The sequence below is a fragment of the Rhinolophus ferrumequinum genome, chromosome 18, assembly GCF_004115265.2.
Source record: "Rhinolophus ferrumequinum isolate MPI-CBG mRhiFer1 chromosome 18, mRhiFer1_v1.p, whole genome shotgun sequence".
Classification (NCBI taxonomy): domain Eukaryota; kingdom Metazoa; phylum Chordata; class Mammalia; order Chiroptera; family Rhinolophidae; genus Rhinolophus; species Rhinolophus ferrumequinum.
Genome location: NC_046301.1, coordinates 58,883,737 through 58,902,557, shown reverse-complemented (window position 1 = coordinate 58,902,557; position 18,821 = coordinate 58,883,737). Strand labels below are relative to the sequence as shown.

General features: G+C 52.7%; 1 protein-coding gene across 3 annotated transcripts in view; it reads left to right on the top strand.

Annotated features, from left to right (window-relative positions):
- The first annotated feature begins 13,444 nt into the window (after positions 1–13,444).
- The window catches only part of KDM4B (lysine demethylase 4B), a 93,729-nt gene continuing 88,352 nt past the window's right edge, over positions 13,445–18,821 (top strand). For all 3 annotated transcript variants that reach the window (XM_033134159.1, XM_033134158.1, XM_033134160.1), the window contains exon 1: positions 13,445–13,585. In XM_033134159.1, the coding sequence (XP_032990050.1) occupies positions 13,445–13,585 (141 nt within the window). The remainder of the gene's footprint in view (positions 13,586–18,821) is intronic.

Here is an 18,821-nt window from a genome sequence, read left to right as displayed (position 1 = left end):
TTAAAAATATTTGCCCATCTGAGAGGTGAGAAATGGGATCTCAGTGTAATTTCAATGATCATTTCTGATATTATGAGTGAGGTGGAGCGTTGTTTAATATGTTAAAGGCCATTTTTGTGTCTTTTCCATGAATTGTCTATTCATGCTTTTCATCCACTTTTCAATTGGATTTTTGATCTTTCCCCGCAACCTTTAAAACTTTACTGTCTATTAGGGAGGTGGACCCTTTGTGGTATGTATAACAAATATTTTCTCTCAGTTTCTCAGTTGCATTTTGACTTTTTTATGGTGTTTTTGTTCACCCTGCTGAAGTGTTTTTAATTTCTTTTTTTTATTTTGGTATAGTCAGATTTATGAATCTTTTCATTTATTGCCTTTGGATTTTAAGTCATGTTTAGAAAGCCTTTTCCTACCTTGAGCTTGAAGAGGTAGTCACTCTGTTTACTGCTAGTTCCCATTCAGTTGCATTGTTTCCATGTAGAGCCCTTATCCATTTGGAGTTCATTAATTGTTGTGAATGGCGTGATGCTGGTTATCCAGTTGTCCCAGCACCCCTGATTAAGTGTCCATTCTTACCCAGCGCTTCAAGCTGCCACCGGTGTCTCCCACTCTCCCTGATCTGTAGTCTCCCAGCTCCCCAGAAGTGGTCACTCTGTAGAAAGACATGTGCATGTGTGTTCATTTCAACATGCTAAGTGTGTGCTGTGTACCACAGAACTTGGCAATCGCTTCTAGGCGTCTCGCCGTTCATGGGATCCAGCTGGAACCTTCCCTGGGTCAGTGCTCCTTCGGAAGTCTGTTTAGCTAGCCCACCCCCCGCTGCCAGGTGCTGAGCTGTTGGTAGCCCTTCATACGCTGGACCCTGCAGAAGAAGTACCTATAGATACGTCTGTGTCTGGAACATAAAGGCCCAAAAGTGGCCGGCTGGAAGGGGGTGAGCAGTTTTTAGAAAAAGAGATGCTGCCAGATTGCCTGGCCACTGGGAGCGTGGATTGGCGAGGGTCCCCTGCCATCCATTGTGTCACCAGATCTGCCCTCTGTGCCTGTGTGAGCTTCTTAAATGACTAGGCCCATGACAGCTGCCATTTACTGAGAGTTTACGGTGTGCCAGGGTCTCCTTGAAGTGCTTCTATCCACTACTTTATTTAACTGGCACCCCCACGAGCAGAGCACTTTACAGATGAGGAAACCGAGGCCCAGAGGTTAGGAACTCGCCCCCGGTCACACAGCTGGGGCTGGGATCAGGCCTCCAGGGCCTGTGTTTGTCACCACAGCCCCACGCTCCACTGCAGTCTCCATGGAGAAAGCTCGAGAGAGCACAGAAGGACATACTGTGAAAAGCGTGATCATCAAAACTGTTTCTAAGGCTCTGCCACGTCCGGTGTGGGCTTCCGGGCAGCCCCGACGGCGTCCTTGCTCCCTGGGGTTGTGGCCTCTTTTTCTCCCTTGTGCCATCACTGTCACGTTGAGCATCATCTCCTGTGCCTCTTGGCCACTTGTATCTTCTTTGGGGAAACGTCCATTCAAACCCTTTACCCATTTTATAAATTAGATTATGTGTCTTTTTGTTGTTGAACTGTAAGAGTTCTTTATATATTCTAGATCCAAGACCCTTACAAGATAAAAGATTTGCAAGTGCTTCACCCATTCTGTACGTTGTCTTCACTTTCTTGATGATGCGCTTTGAAGCACAGAGTCCAATCTACCTACGTTTTCTTTCATCTCTTGTGCTTTTGGTGGTGTGTCTAGAAACCATCACCTAATCCAAGGCTACAAAGTGAATGCATGTGTTTTCTTCTAAGAGTTTTATAGTGTCAGTGCTTGCATTTAGATCTGTGATCCATTTGAGTTCATTTTGTCCATGGGGTGAGGTAGGGTGTAACGTCATTTTTTGGCGTCTGCGTGGACTGTTGTCACCGTGTAATTGTGGAGAAGACTGTTTTTTCTCCTTGAATGGTCTTGGCAGCCTCATTGAAAATCGACCGGCTTTCAAGGTGCGGGTTTTTTTGTGGACTGTCAACGTTACGTCCATCCTGAAGCCAGTACCAAACCGTCTGGATTACTGTACCTTTGTCACCCTGAGTTATGTCTAGGTTTAGGGGTGGACACTAAGAAAAATGATGTGTTTTTCCATTTCCACGTAATGAGACGAGAACCTTCCTACTTGGGATCCGGACGACTTGCGGTGCGCACCGCGTTTCTAACTGAGCCCTCACGACTTCCGCAGTTGGGTTTTGGTGTCTGTGGGGATATGGGGATTCTGGTGCGATTTTGTAAATAAGAGGCTTTTTTCCTCACTATGCAAAGTTGATGAAAAATGTCACTTTTTCAGTTCTTTGAAGCAGGAAGGATCTGAAACTTGGCCTGCAGTAGGTTGGGTCTTTATTTGGTCCTGAAACTGGATTGTAGTGTGGTGTCAGCTTGCTTTTTCTTATCAGTTTGGATCTTTTTACAGTCAGACTCTCCTTTTCTAGCTGAAACCTGCTGTGCAGTGAGCTTCAGAGGACAGAGATAGAGGTTTTTTTTATTTTTTATTTTGAAATAATTTTAGACTTTCTGAAATGTTGTAGAGACTTAGAGTATTTAGAGTACCTGCGTACCTTTCACCCACCTTCCTGAATGCTAATGTAACTGCAGAAGAATGCCTCAAACTAAGCAAGAAACATGGAGGAATAGTGTTTACCAAACCATGGATTTTATTAGGATTCCACTGGTTGTCCCATGCATGCCCCTTTTCTGCTCCAGGGCCCCATTGGGGACTCCATGGCCCATTTAGTTGTCATGTCTCCTCAGGTTTCTCTGGGCTGGGATCGTTTCTCAATCTTCCCTCGTCTGTCACGACCTTGTACTTTTGGAGAGCACTGGTCAGGGATTTTGGAGAATGTCCCTCAACTTCGTCCAGTGTTTCCTCATGATTAGATGGAGGTTATGCGTTTTGGGGAAGGCTGCCCAGCAATGTTGGGTCCTCTGTGCAGCGAGCGTACCGACGTCTCGTGGCCTTGAGCCTTTGGGGAAGGTGGTGCCGACCACGAGTCTCCAGGTGAAGGTTACTTCTTTTCCCTTCGGGACTTGCAGACAATGCAACCATCCTGTTTCTCCTCAAATTTCTGCCCATCGATTTCAGATCATCAATGATTATAAGCAACAGTGATTACTCTGGCCTTTTCGTGGTGACGTGTGTCACCCTCAGTCCTTTTCCCTGTATGAATTAGAATTCCTTTGTGGCAGAGAGCTGCCTTTTCTCCCCATTCATATTACCTTTTTACTTTTATTACCAGTAAGGACCTATGCGTATTTATTTTATCTGGGGTTACAATCCAGCACCGTCATTGTGTATCGTGTTGCCCGATGTCGTTGCTTTGGCCGTCAGGCGCCCCTTTGGTTTGGCTGCTGTGTTCTGCGGCGACGACTTCTTCCTCCTGGCCCCACGAGATGTTCAGGCTCCCTGCCTCAGCCCTGGAGCTGACCTTCTCCAAAGAGCCTGGATCCTTATGTCGGGGAACGATACTGAAAAACGTGATCTGGCCACTGGCTGTGCTCACTGCTGGGTGTGTCATGGTTTTTCGGGCCTATCAGTCGACACAGCTTAGAGATGTGACCCCCACCTGTGTATCTGTGCCTGTCGGTATTTATCTGTGTCCATCTATCTGTGCAGATAGTTTTCAAAACCCACGAGTTCATACTGATGGGATTCTAGAGTGTTCAAGTCAGTGGGTCCTTCTGAGGCTTTGGGTGGCCGCCCCACCCTGTGAGGGGCAGGTTTCAGTGGGTGGCAGGAGATACCTGGCCCCTTTTGGGGGCTGCTTGGGGCTTGTGGCCTGGGAGCAATAGGCAGAGTCAGGAGCTGAGCCCTCCGGGGTCAGGTAACCGAGCGTACAGGTGAGGGCTCCCTTCCTCTCTGGCCCAGAGGACGCCCGGTCATCTCTCCACCTCTCGGACCCTGGGCCCAGGTCCCGGGAAAAAGTGGGCAATGTGGTCTGCTGTGGGCCCAGCCATCCAGACCCTCCCCAAGGGTCAGCTCTGGGTGGCTGAGAGCTCATAGGACCAGGGGGCCCAGGTACCCCTCCCTGGGATGGGGTGGCCACCCTGTGGGGTCCCAGAAATGTCACCAGTCAGTAGCAGTTCGTGGAGCCTCAGTGTTTAGGTACAGTTGGCCCGTTCCCTGGTTCCTGCTGCTTTTCCTTTCTGGCCCCACTTGCCTGCCCTTTGCAGAGGGGTGAGGAATAAGCCGCTGTGCCAGCTGCTTCCATCAGCGTCGTGGACTTGGGGCGGGCAGGTTGGAACAACATCATCTAATAGATAGTGCCTTTTTAAGGAGAAATGGTCAGACTGCGCCTTTTAGGGGAGTCTATGTCTGGTACCTTGGGTTGCCACTGCAGGCTCTTACCTGGCTGCAACCGGACTCCCTCTCGAGTTCTATTCTTAGCGCCCCAGATTTCCTGGGACCCATAGTGAGGTCAGCGGCTGGGCAGCGGGAAGCATCAGACCCAGCCTGCTTGGGGCTTTTCATTTTATTTTCCATTTTAAAAATTACTTTGACTTTATTTTTAAAACAGTTTAGATTTACAGAGAAATTGAACAGGTAGAGTTCTCATATACTCCCCACCCTAGTTTCCTTATTAGGAACGTGTTACGTTAGCTGGTATATTTGTAAATTAATAAACCAATGGCACAGTCCTACTAACTGAAGTCCATGCTACATTCACATTTCCTCTGTTTCTCTGAATGTCCTTTCTCTGCCCCAGGACCTGATCCAGGAGCCCACATGACATTTAATTGTCACATCTTAGGCTTCCCTGGGCTGTGACAGTTTCTCAGACTTCCCTTGTTTTTGGTGACTGACAATTTCCAGGAGGACTGGTCAGGGATTTTGTAGAAGGTCCCTAAATTGGGTTATGTTTGGTCTGTTTCTCAGGTTAGATGGGGGTGATGGGTTTTGGGAGGGAGACCCTGAGGTGAGGGTCCCTCCTCATCCCATCACATCCAGGATCGTGCTGCCACATGACCTACCACTGTTGACGTTGACCTTGAACCCCTGGCTGAGTGTGTGGCCAGGTTTCTCCACTGTAGAGTCCATTTCCCCTTTCAGAAGGGGGTCACTGTGCAGCCCGCACGTGGGGGGCCTCTGATCCCTCAGCCTGGGCTGCCTGATGGCCAGTGGGTGTGTGGCTGGGTCTGAGGCCAGGCCTCTGCGTCCCAGAGCCTGCAGGGTGGCTGCTGGCCAGCCAGGGGATCCTTCAGCCCCAGAAGAAGTCGTAGAGGTGGGCTAGCCTGGAACTTCGCCCTTTGTAGACATGGGTCGCGGTGGACAGGCCTCACCCTGGCTTGTGGCCTGAGAACTGGGCCTTGACCTCGGCCCCAGAGCTTCCAGCCTCCGGGCTTGGGCGTTCGTGCTTTTGGCCCTCCAAGCATGAGGGCAGAAGGACCCATGGTCTTGGTGGCCCAGCAGCCAGGGGCAGCAGCAGGTTGGGGTCTGTCCAGTTGAGAACCACAGGCCCTGGTGGTTGCTCTGCCTTTCAGACGATGTGCTGGTGGGGGCGGCCCGTGTCCAACGGGAGACGTGTGCTAGAGACAGTTCCAGGTGCCGAGGGAGACGTGATCGCATCGAGATAAGGCCGAGAGAGGGGACTGGCAGCACAGCAGCCAGGCTTGTGTGCTCAGCACACGTGAAACGGTGCCTCGCCTCCTCTCTCACCAGGAAAACGCACATTGAAGCTACAGCGTTAGTCTCCCTTTGCTGCCCGAACAGGTGACTACAGACTTAGTGACTTAAGCAACACACCTGTATTACCTGACAGTTGTGGAGGCCGGAAGTCTGGCATGGTCTCGTGGAGGCTAAGATCAGGGCTGGTTCCTTCTGGAGGCTCCCGGGCAGAGGCCATTGTCTGTCATTTCCAGCTTCTAGAGCATCCTGCGTCCTTGCCTTTTGGCCCCTTCCTCCATCTTCACAGCACTTCATTCTGACCTCTGCTTCTGTCATCACGTCGCCTCCGACTCTGACCCTCCCACCTCCCCCTTATAAGGACCCTTGTGATGACAGAGCCCACCTGCTAATCCAGGATAATCTTCCCATCTCAAAATCCTTCACTTAATCCCATCTGCAAAGTCCCTTTTGCCCTAGAAGTGAGCGTAGCCACAGGTGCTGGGGTTCGGACACGGTCACCCTGGGCGGCCACTCTTCTGCCAGCCACGCCGTAATCAGATCCTCCGACTTGAGCTCAGGCTGATGTCAGGTGCTGGCAGGGCTGTGGGGCAGGGCAGCCTTCAGCCGCGCAGGTGGGAGAGGCCGAGGAGGCCTGGGAAGAGCCCGCAATGGTCCCCGAGTCTGGAGTCCCGGGGAAGCTGCGTGCAACCTGAGGTCACGAATTCCACAGCTTGGTGTGGCCTTTCACCCGGGGGTTGTGACCTGTTCAAAGACAGCGAAATCAATTTAATGGGTCATGCCTGGTACTTTTAAAAACCAGATTAAAATAAGATTAAAAATGTCATGTACATTGCCCGTTGTGAGGGTGTTTATGAAATCTGTTCTATTTAAAACTTGGTGAATTAGAGAAGATGTGTGGGATTGAGTTCAGCAAAGCTGGGGCCTGAGGGGTGAGCTGCCCTGCCCAGGGCATCGGGCCCACTGGGGACTCTCAGATCACGGACAACACAAGCAAAGGCCCAAAAGCAGGGAGCACCTGGTAGACCCTGTGCCATCGGGGTTCACGTGTCACAGGAGCTGTGGGGAGATGTGGGCGGGAGAGCTGGTGAGTCAGGGTGGCTATAGCCTCGATTGTCAGAGGTCCTGGGGCCACACGCAGGTGTTGTCCTGCATCCATTGAGCAAGTTCTGGAGTGTCCCTGCCCAGCTGTAAATCCGCGGTTGGGACCCTGCCCTCGCGGGGTCTGCACAGCCCCTGCCGGCTCTCCTTGTGCCCTCTGCCTTTTTGGGGTGCAGAAGTCACTGTGTGGCATTCATTGTCCATGCAACTTTCCTTTTTCAGGGGGCACACTCCCCAGCTGTGGGGTTCACAGGAGGCAGAACTTGTAAACCTCACAGAATTTACCTGGACCTTAAGGTTTCCAGACGCTTCTTTGGTTCAGTTTGTTCGCGGAGCTCTCGCTTCCTCAGGGACTGATTTTTCGGAGCTGTGCTTAAAACGGGCAGTGCTTGGAAGACTGAATGGGGAAAGTGCTTCTAGTTATGGATTTTTGTGTCCCATGAAGTGGCAAGGATTTGGAAGTGTTTGAATAAAGGCAAGTGTCCCTGGGCTACGTGCTGCTGTATGTAGGAGTATAATGTGGAATTGAGATTTAAGCATGTGATCCATTTAGTTAATCATGCTTTTGCTTGTGCAATTTAGGAACCATCACCGTTGCCAGAACCTGACAGAAACCTGAGTCACTTATTGGAGCATCTGTCATCACAGCCTCAGCCATCCAGGACATACCAGGAACTTCCAAGTAAGTGTAAGACCAAGGCACGGAAGGACGCAGCTTCTTGCCAGGGCAGCTGTCAGTCCTGCACGCTGTGGGGAGAAGGCGGCCCCATTTGGTTCTGAGTTCCTGGGGTGTCCAGGGTCTGCTCACCCTTAGACAGAGGAGCCTGGAGCCCTCTGGGGGTGACTTTTCTGGATGTGTCTTCTCTATCCCACATACTCCACGTTTGCACGCTCACCCGTCAGCATTTGAACGCCTGCCCCTCACTTCTAGAAGCCCTGTGTCGCCCAGGACAGGCTGCCCAGTCTGGGACCTATGGATCAGGCAGGATGCCACTGCTGGGCTCCCTGAGGGCCGTAGTCACCCCAGCCCGTGGCCTGCAGGAGATGGTTACTAGTCACAGCTGGGCGTGGGGTGGGGGGTGTTTTAAAAAATAGAAGATTTTTTTAAAATGCATTTAAGAGCATTCCATTGCCCAGCTACTTCTGGGTTTAAACTCCAGGCTGTTTACCTTCTCCTGTACTTTTCTAATAAACCAGGAACAGAGGACAGGGGTTAAAGTGGTAGGTAGCCTCTGATGGTGGCCCAAGGTGGTCATTGGTAAGAAGAGAGGGAACCAGCGAGTCACCTCCCGGCTCCCGCACACAGGGCAAGCGTGATGGGGTAGAGAACACACAGCCCCATGTGTTCCGTGCCGTCCCAAGGTGGCTGCCCCGGTGGCCTGAGAACGGCTGGCTCATGTTCAGGGTTGCCCTCGGACGAAGGCTTCATGACTAATTAGGGCCAGGTGTCGACTAATATGTGGCCTTTTCATGTGAATCAAAAACCCCAAACTGCTTTTTAGAAATATTCTCCCTTAATCGCGTCTCTTGGCTGCTGTAGCGTGACCATCAACGTGGTGACTTCAAACGACCCACATTTATTCTCGGACAGTTCTGGGGGTCAGAAGTCTGGAGTGAGTGTTTCGGGCTAAGGTCAAGGTGTTGAGAGGGCCACTCCTTCTGGGGACGTTAGGGAGACTCGATCTCCTTGATATTTTCCAGCTCCAAGGGGCTGCCTGCTTTCCTTGGCTTAGGGCTTTTTCCGCAAACCACTCCAGCTGCTGCCTCTGCCACTCTGTTGTCTCGTCTCCTTTTCTGACTCTGACCCTCTTGCCTCCCGTCATAAGGACCCTATCACGACATTGGGCGCCCAGGTAATCCAGGGTCATCCTCATGATGAGCTCCTTGACTTCATCCCATTTGCAAAGTCCCTTTTGCCATGGAAGGGAGCATAGCCCCAATCCTAGGATTGGGCCATGGACATCTTGGTGGGGGGTGTGGGGGAGGCATTATTCTGCCGATCATAGTCTCGTCCAAACTGCCAAACGGTTTCCGTAACCGCTGCACCGTCTTACGTCCCCACCTGCAGAGTCTCAGGGCTCCGATTTCTCCACCTCCTCGGCAACACTTGGTATTGTCTGTCTGTCTTATTCTAGCCAGGGGTGTGGGGTGGTGCGTGGTCTCTCACTGTGGTTTTGATTTGCATTTCCTTGCTGGCTCACTGTAACCCCTTTTCACGGGCTTATTGACCTTTTGTGTACAAGGTCAGACAATTAAGTTCGCGAACTTGCCACCTTGCGCTCACATTGGCAACACTGTACAAACATCTCTGTCAGGTTTCATAACCTTGGTGTATCAGTGTGTCACAGCTGTGTTCGTGTGGACGTGTGGCGGCGTCTTGCTGAGTGGTGCTCATTATTGTTTTTGTGTGCCATCGCGAGAATGTCTGAGCTTGAATTAGATGAATTAGAGCAACGAACAAACATTAAATATCTTGTTAACTTGGCAAGAGTGGAAGTGAAATCAGGGACATGTTAGTCCAAGTTTATGGGGATAAGGCCATGAAGAAAACGGCAGTGCACAAATGGATTAAACGTTTTTCTGAGGGGAGAGAACGTGTCACTGATGAAGAGAGGTCAGGGTGGCCAGTAACAAGCAGAACTGACAAAAACATTGCAAAAATTTGTTGAATTGTGCGTCACAATCGTCGGCTGACTGTGAGAAGCATAGCAGACCAAGTAAACATCGATAGAGAAACAATTTGAAAAATCTTAACTGAAAATCTTGGCATGAGAAAGGTGTGTGCAAAAATGGTCCTGAAGGAGCTGAACGGTGAACAAAAGCAGAGTCGAAGTTTGCCAAGACCTTTTGGGCCATGTTATCACTGGTGACGAAACACGGGTGTACCAATACAACCGCGAAACAAAGCGTCAAAGTACACAATGGAAGTCAGCCAATTCTCCACGACCAAAAAGTTTCGTTCAGTCCAAATCAAGAGTCAGAACAATGTTGCTAACCTTTTTTGATATCAGAGGGATTATTCTCTATGAATTTGTACCAACTGGACAAACAGTTAACCAAGTTCACTATTTGGAAGTGCTGAAAAGGCTGCGTGAAAAAATTAGATGAAAACGACCTGAATTTTTCTCCAGTAATTCATGGCTCTTGCATCACGACAAGGCACCAGCTCACACAGCAATGTCTGTGAGGGAGCTTTTAGCCAGTAAACAAATAACTGTATTGGAACACCCTCCCTACTATTTGGCCCCCAGTGACTTCTTTCTTTACCTGAAGATAAAGGAAATATTGAAAGGAAGACAGTTGGATGACATTCAGGACATCAAGGGTAATATGACTACAGTTCTGATGGCCATTCCAGAAAAAGAGTTCCAAAATTGCTTTGAAGGGTGGAGTAGGTGCTGGCGTCGGTGCATAGCTTCCCAAGGGAAGTCCTTCGAAGGTGACCGTAGTGATATTCAGCAGTGAGGCATGTAGCACTTTTTCTAGGATGAGTTCGCAAACTTAATTGCCAGACCTCGTAGTCCCTTTGGAGAAATGTCTATTCAGGTCCTTTTCTCACTTTTTAACTGGGCTGTCTCTGTATTATTGAGTTGTTAGAGCCCCACTTTTTCAGCATGGTACTGTTTTGTAAAGAACACGTCGTTCTTTCTGGACTGTTCTGTGAGTTCCCTTATCGGGGGCTCTCACTCGGTCCTGTCCCTCCCCCCATGTGTCCAGTAAACCAGAAGTTTGGCCCAGGGCTGGCGTTCAGTCAGATTCCTTTTTTATTTCTTAAATATGTATATGTGTGATTTTTATTTGCCCTCCTTCAGAAATGTGTCAGGGGTTATGGAGTGTTGGGATTATAAACCAGTTTAATTTTCTTCCTTCTATTTACCTACTGCAAGGCTTCATTTCAAAAGGCACGAATAAGAGAGAGAAAGAAAAGCGTACACGACCCACCATGGAGCGGACAGTAGATGACAGGTTGGAGTTTGGCTTTCGTTGCCAGCATGCATATGCAGAATGCTCTACCTGCTGTCTCACCATCTACTTTCCCCACCTCCTAGATGGAAAACTCGTCTCTGTGTCGTGATTTTTGACACATGAAAGAGCTCGTGTGGGCAGGCCCCCCGGCTGCCCCAGCTCTGCCTGGGACAGGCTGGTCTCAGGGAAGAAGAGATGGGCGTACCCCATCGCCTCCCACCGGCGGAGCTGGGTGTTTGCATGGACTGAGGGGAGGCAGCCTCTGTGAGACGCCGTGGCCCCCTGCCCTGTAGGCCCCTCGTGAGCCAGCCTGGGAGGAGCGGCCGCCAGCTGGCCAGGGCCGAGTCACACCTGAGAGCTGTTGGGTGTGGATGGGTCCTGGCACCTGTCACTCAGCAGGGTGGGAGAGGGTGCGCGAGCCGTGGGAGACTCAGGCTGTCTCGGCAGAGCCTGGCTGGTCATCTGGCCCTGCCACGTACCTGCCGTGTGGCCTGGGTATGTGACTTCCCCTGTGGGGCCTCGTATCCTCCTCCGTGAACAATGACAAATGGACTTACTGTGTGGAGTGGATGAATTGCTAACGTGAAATGCACAGAACAGGGCTGGGGGCCTGTGCAGTGCTTGTGTGTCCACCGCTGCTGGATCCGGGTGTGGGTCGTGACAGACTGAGGAACCTGTCTGTGGATTTGTGCCTGGCCGCCAAGGCTTGGGACCAGGGGCTGAGCCTGGGGCAGTCATGTTCAGGCAGCTGGCCTCAGAGGACAGGTGTGATGGTCTGTGTGGTATGCGTGGGCGGCAGAGACCCTGAGCATCCCCAGTAGGTGGGGAAAATCTTGGGGGGTGACGAGGTGGGCATAGGCAGGAGTGGGGGGCTAGGGTGCTGGGAGCACGAGGAGCGCTCTTACCTGTTCACGCTTGTGTCTCCTCTGATGTCCCGGCCAGGGAGCCACTCCCTCCTCTGCCTGCCCTCCTGCGGTCCCCTCCACGCCATTAGCCAGCTCATGTCCACACCGATATTCACAGTCGTACAGGCGTCAGGGTCTGTCCCCTTAAGACAGACGGACACACTGTCGTGTCAGCCCCTGTGCAGTGGAGCTGGGAGCCCCGCATGGCTGTGTCTGGGCAGGAGGGAGAGCGCAAGGTGGGCTGGGAAGAGGGGAGAGGTCCCAGGTGTGGATCCAGGTCCCAGGCTATGGCTAGGACGGTGTGGTGGTCCGTGCTAAGGGTGGCTCAGGGCTCCAACGGGGGCAGCCTCCAGGAGGCTGCCGAGGCTCGGGCCCTGTGGTGCCTGCTGCTCCCGAGGGGCTGTGACAACCCCTTTTCTTACAAACCGTGTTTTCTTGGTGGATCCCTGTGAGCCGGCCCACAGTGTCACAGGCACTGGTGGCCTGCCATGTGCACCTCAGCTTTGTAGTTGCCCCTTGAGAAGCCTCAAGACTCCCTGTGGATACAGGGAAGAGGGTCCTGGTAGGTCCCAGCCTGGGTGTAGCAGTGGCCTGTGTGTGTGTCAGGATCCTCTGTGGCCCTCCAGCTGTGAGTGTGACCCTTTGTGGCGGGGTGGGGGGGACTTTAGCTGCTGTCCCCCTACCCCAGCCCCCTATGCCCCAGGCATGGGCCAGGATGCCTGCGGGCCTGGGGCCTCTAGATCCTTCCCACAGAGGTGACCATCTCAGCCGCGATTCTTGGGCTCATGCTGCCCTCTAGTGCCCGCCGCAGGGCCTGCCTTTTGGGAGCCAGTGGCTGCATGTTGGTGAATGGACCCCCCCCCCCCCTTCTGGGGCCAGTGAGCTTCCGAGCTTCCTCATTCCCTAGCTGACTTTGGGGTGCGAGGAGGTGGACTTGGTTACATTGTCTTCCAAGCTCTCGGGTCTGTGTGCACTCGGGTTCTGACCTTTTCTAAATCCTGGAGGAAGTCTGGGTTTGGGGGACCCTTCCCAGAGACCGTCACCAAGCCTCTTCCTGCTTGGGCTGGGCCACTGACCCCCACTGGGTCCCCTTAACTCTGGGGACAGGAGGGGGGTCTCTTCAACCTACAGCCTCCTTCCCAAGAATCCTCTTCGGGTGCCAGCAGTGAATTTTTGGGATGTACAGACCCAGCCCTACTCCCCCCTTCTGTGCTGAGATATCCAGGCGTGGTTGTAACCAGGACGCCTTGGAGCATCTCTGATTGAAGGAGAGGAGCCGTTCTGGCCAGGTTCCAGGCTCCCGCCCTCATTGGGCCTGGGTTTGCTGACAGTAGCCAGGCCAATCCTGGAGCGACCCATGTGCTGCTTAGAGTGGGCACTGCCCAGAGTCAGGGTCCCCTGCTCGCAGGTTCAAATCTTGAAAGATGACAGACTGACACACAATCTCACTCACCTATAACTCGCCATGCGCTGCTGTCTGGCCGGACGGACGTCCAGCTCTGAAGGACACGCATTGGTTTGAGTCCCCGATAAGAAAAGCTTTTATTTCTGAGGCCCCGACTTTAAAATCAGTGCTCTGGCCTCCAGGATCGCGCTGGCTTTTAGAACTAGGACACCTCTGGTTTTAATTAGTTGAAGCCATTTTGGTCTTTTGTGCCAGAGCAGAGTGAGGAAGTCGGCTCCCAGTTCCTTCTCCGCAGCGCGTGGCTCCCGGGAGCTGGGGGTATTTCAGCACGTTCTGAGGGAGAAGGGCACCGTGCTCATGCTCTTTGTGTTCCCTTGCAGGTGTGGCGACGTCTCAGCTGCAGCCATGGGGTCTGAGGATCACGGGGCCCAGAACCCAAGTTGTAAAATCATGACATTTCGCCCAACCATGGAAGAGTTTAAGGATTTCAACAAATACGTGGCCTACATCGAGTCCCAGGGAGCCCACCGGGCAGGCCTGGCCAAGGTGGGTGACGTGCTGGGCCCCGCGCAGCGTGTCTGGGCGTGTCCGTGACCGTTAAGTGCTCACGCAGCGCCTCCGCCCTCGTGTGTCTGTAGACAGGACACGGTTCTTTCCCTGTGCCAGGTGCTGTCCTGGGCACTGGAATTCACCAGTGACTCGCACGGCCCTTGTCCCCGTGGGAGCTGGCAAGCTGGGGCGGGAACACAGCTGTGCTAGGACACGCGCAGTGGGCAGTGGCCACCCAGGACCTCACGGTGCCAAGTCTCACCCCGCCTGGGGGAGAAAGGGGTCGAGAGTCTGGGGAGGCTTCTGGGGCATTTGATGCCGGGAAGGGCTTAGTTTTTGCATTTATATTCCCAGTGAAATCGATATTTGTTTGAGACAGTAACGCATGTGGGAGGCAAGTCCAAACAGTGTGACTGGGCGAGAGTGACAAGTGAGTCTCCTCCGCTCCCTCCATCCCTGTCTCCCAGCTCCTGTCCCCAGAAGCAACACGGATGCCATCATCTTCTGTCTCCTTCCTTGGTGTGTCACGCACATACGTGTACATACATGTGGATGTGTGCGTGCAGACAAACACACAAGCTCGCCGGGTTGCTTTTTAATGTAAATGGCTGTGATTCTTCATGTTCACGTGAACCTGTGTGTGTGGCATTACTCGCCCCAAAATTGGGAAGATTTGTAATCTGTTTGTTTGGGGCTCTTCTAGTTGCTTCCTAATGACTGTCACTAATCTGAGATTCCTAGTTGTCTATCCTTTAAATCTGGAGGTTGCGAAATCTTTTGTACAAAGAGCCAGATACTATTTTCAGCTTTGCCGGCTGGACATTCTGTGTCACCAGCGCTTAGCTCTGCCGCCTTAGACCCTTAAACCAACGGATGCAGCTGTGCGCCAATAAAACTTTATTTATGGGCCCTGAAACGTGCATTTCACAGAACTTTCACTTGTCCCAAAATACTCTGAAAATTTTTCCTCAGCCATTAAAAATGAAAACAAAACAAACCAACCTTAGCTTGAAGGCTGTACAGAGTCAGGCGGCGGGTGGGATTTAAGCCGTGGGCTGCAGCTTGCTGCCCGGCCCCTCCACCCCCCACCCCCCACCCCGCCCGTTTTGGGTTGGTTTTGTTGCTAGTATCAGTTCCTGTCCCCGTTACATTCTTGCCTTCAGTCTCAGCCTTGGGAGATAAGGAAAGCAGTATGCTGGCGGCATCGTTTTTCCTCCCCTTTTCCTCTTGATTTTTGTTCGCTGTACACATGATAATATAGACAAAGCAGAACATTTTTATCTAGTTTGGGAACCATGGCCACCACTGTCGTTTTAGCTTCAGTTCTCCCCTTAAATAGCTTTAGTGCTCACTGCCCGTGTCTCCCTTGGCTGGTTTGTCATCTCATATGAGAAGGGCTCTGGAAACCCTGCGCCTGGGGTTCTAGCAGGTTCGGAAGCATCTGAGGCTTTTCTGCTCCGCTGACCCGTTGATTGGCTGGTGTCATTGTCAGGTGACCCTTCCCTATCTCTGCGTCCACTGCAGGTCAGCAGTGGTAGGGAGATTCTGCGATCCTCAGAATCCTGGTGCCCGTGGGAGTGGGGCATGCTTTCTCCCGCTTTGTCTCCTGTCATTGACCTAGTTCCACTTTACCCGGGACTCAGCCGGCCCATCAGCTTTTGGATTCATGTCATCCTCTATGCCGGAAACTTGTAGTAAATGAATATCTCGGGCTATTTTGTCGCAAGCACCTTTAAATTCCACCCCATCGCTTCTCTGCCGTCCTTTCAACCTCGCCATTTCTATCACCCCCTTGTCTGTGTGATCCGTGCCTTTACTTTCACTCTCCCTCTTCCTTCTTCGTTTCCTTCGCTGTCTCGACAGTTCTTCTCTGAACCCTGATGTCCCTGTTTTAGGTTTTTAATTCAGGTGGACTAATTTTTTGCTAATTTATCTGGATCGAGGGGAAACGTTTGGACTGGAGGCAGCCGTTTTTTTTGTGAGGCAAATATTTTCAGGGCAGATTTTCCCTCTGCCTTTAGTTTTGCATAAAGGCAAAACTTGTTCCTTTTCTCTTTTAAGTGGTGGTTTATTTGCTGCTTTCATTCTGACTGATAGTGGCCTTTGGATGCGCAGATTCTTTCTGAAACCCGCTGGGGGGGGGCACGGGGTACTGTGTGCTTGAGGGGCGGGGGCACAGTGCGGTTGCTGACAGATCCTGGTGGTTAGCGTCACGCCGACACACACGGGCACACACTCCCCTTCTCCCATCTCTCAAGGACCGTATGTGGTGCCTCTGGTCCCTCAGTGGCCTCCCTGCCACTCTGTGGGGACAGATGGCCCAGGGAAGCAGGTGCTGTGGCCCTGGGCACCTCCCACGTCTTTTACACAGGGGCACTTGGCCCTTAGGCCTGCCAGTCTCTTTTGGAGAAAGGACACGGTGTCCTGCTGGCCTGAGCCAGCTTTGCATACACAGGTGTGTCCCTGACCCTGGCCTCCTCAGCCTTGACTACCCTTCTCTGTGTGTGTGTGTGTGCATGTGTGTGCGTGTGTGTGTGCGCGCGCGTGTGTGTGTGTGCATGTGCCGTGGTAGGAGCTTCCTCTTTCATAAACGCTGTCTTTGGTCCCCTCTGAAAAGCTGCGGGGCCCGGTGGAGCTGGGAGGGATGTGTGCTCAGCGTGCACAGGCGGAGCCAGGGCTGCCGCTGGAAGCAGCTCTGGGTGTGCCCACTCTGGAGCCATCAGGCGGCCCGTCGTCATCCTTGGCTGCTCTGTGCATGCTCTGGGGGCTGTGCCCAGTGGGTCCCGGCCCCCTGCAGACCAGGGCTGGGAACCTGCTCATGCTGCTTGGGAAGCGCTGGGGCATGAGGAGCCAGGGAGGGGCATGGAGTGGGGTGTGGGGTGATGGGGCAGTGTGGGGTCCTGTGGGAGGGGTCAGGGTGCTTTGGTGCTTGAGTGCATCCCTGAGGACAGTCCTGCAGCCTGCTCTCAGCTGCCAGACCTGCCCCCTGCAAAAGGGCTTTGGAAGCAGGCAGTTTGGGGGGCCAAAAGCTTGCCCCTCACTCCTGCCCTCTTGCAGGGTCCCCCACACCTTCTGCCCCAGCTGCCCAGACTCCCTGGCTTTGCCACATGACTCACACCCAGACCACCTGCCTGGTGTCTCCTTATTCACCTGGGGTATGTGGCCTTTCTGTTCCTTTTGACCTTGGCTGAACTTGCGTTCCAGCTTTGAGCAGGGGTCAGTCGCAGGCTGTACAGGGCCCTTGAGGCACCAAGTGGAGACAGTCAGTGTGCTCCAAGGTCTTAAGTGATGACCTTCAGATGTCCTTTGTGTGGACAGCCTCCATTCAGATCTGATTTCCCAGAGCTGTGAGGGTGGTAGGCTACAATATGTGGCTAAGGGATTTTTCCAGAAGCTTTGGGTTCCAGACCAGCTGGAAGTAGCCCTTCTTTCATGAAACGTTTCAGAACCTGAGTAGCATGTGTCCAGGAAAGTGTGGTTCACACGTGCAGACCAGGTATCGTGACGGTCCCTCCCTGGTTGTCAGATGTATTCACACAGCAGTGTGTTAGAGACAGCATAAATCAACAAAGTAACCTCAGGCTCTCATTGGAGGGGCATGTGATTTGGGAGTGACACGTTTTGTTCATTTGACCCGGACTGGGATTAAGGATGGACTTCCTCTAACAGAACTGAAGTGGGTTCCCCTTGGTGAACCCCGCTGGCTGGGTCTGGAGCCCATTCAGGGTGACGGCCCTTTCCTTCAGGAACAAAGTCAGGTTTTCTGTAAAGAGTGGGCATTGCACACGTAATTAAAAAGCAGCTTCAACACGAAAGAACATCTTGGGTCCTGGAGGCACAGCCCCTTTCAGTTTTGTTTTTTCCATTTCTAGCCTTGAATGTTTTAGTTTATCACTCGACTCTTCAGATTTCTCTCTTGAAATCTGACCTCAGCACCCTGTTGTCACGTGGCCTTGTATCAGACACAGGCACCCCAGACACCTATTGCATCGTGGCCGCAGCTGACACAGGGGAGCGATGTCCCCAGAACGAGCCTCCACTGAACAGTCGTGTCCTCTAGGAGGTGGCTTGTCCCAATGTGACTCCAATTTATGGTCCCAGCCTTGGCAGTGGTAACATCCAAGCAAGGTCACTCTCTGGGGGGGGCCATCCTGGGTACTGTGAGGGGTTGAGCAGCCTCCCCACCCACTCGATGCCAGGAGCACTCCCAGTCGTGACAACCACAGATGTCCCCAGATATTGCCTCGTGTCTCCTGTGGGGGCAGGATCACCCTGGGTGAGACCCACTGACTTCCTCTTACTGCTCTTGTTATTTATTTGTATTTTGTAAATATACGGCTGTGTGCTGACAAGGTAGGCAACACCTGTCTGTTGTTAACAGGCAACTGGAGAAGTGTTTTTGTTGCCAAGCAAAACATTTTCTTCCACCGATGAGATAGACGCCCTAATGGAATCCTTGGGGATGGTAAATGGATTTCAGCCCTTCTGGAAGCTGTCGGCAAACTTGGGCATCAGCGCGGTGTTCTTCCCTCATTGGCCCCAAGCAGAGTGAGGGTTCGGCCTTCCCAGAGTTCATGGCTGATGCTCTGAAAACAGGTCGGGTTAGTTCCTTTCCCTAAAGCTGTTGGGTGGCCTGTAAAGCGTCCTGGAAGGAGACTTGAGGCTCGCGCTCTCTCCCCCAGGACTGGGAGAGATTGGCCCCAGTCGGCCCCGGAGGCCTGCGCAGAAGTGGGCCCAGTGCCCAAGAGGACTGCGGCCCAGCCCCGTGGGACAGGGACGGGCTGGGACTGGGTTCCTGAGTCCACGCAAGCCCAGCACAGTGGCCGCTCAGGTTGTGCCCAGACCCTCTGCCCCTAACACCAAGCCATTCCTGTTGGCCCTTAGTGTCCCCTTGTGGAGAAGAAGGGCAGGGAAGGGAGGGGAGGGGCAGGAGAGCTGTCACCTCTTGGGAGGGTCCAGTCCTGGGGGCTGCCTGCTGGATCTGCTGCAGTGAAATTGCTGTCCTTGTCTCAGAGGTGACCTCAGGCTCCTCCACTCGGAGTCGTCACTTCCCCTCTGCTCCTGCCCAGGCATCGCACTCAGCCCTTCTTAATTTATATTCCTAGTCCTTACAACTGGTTACCTTGCCCCACTTTCCTTATCTCTTACCGCTACGTATGACCTGCCCTCTGCCATCCAAATGTAAAGCCTTCCATGTCTCCCCAGCAGGAGAGCTGTGATGATCACCCTGGAT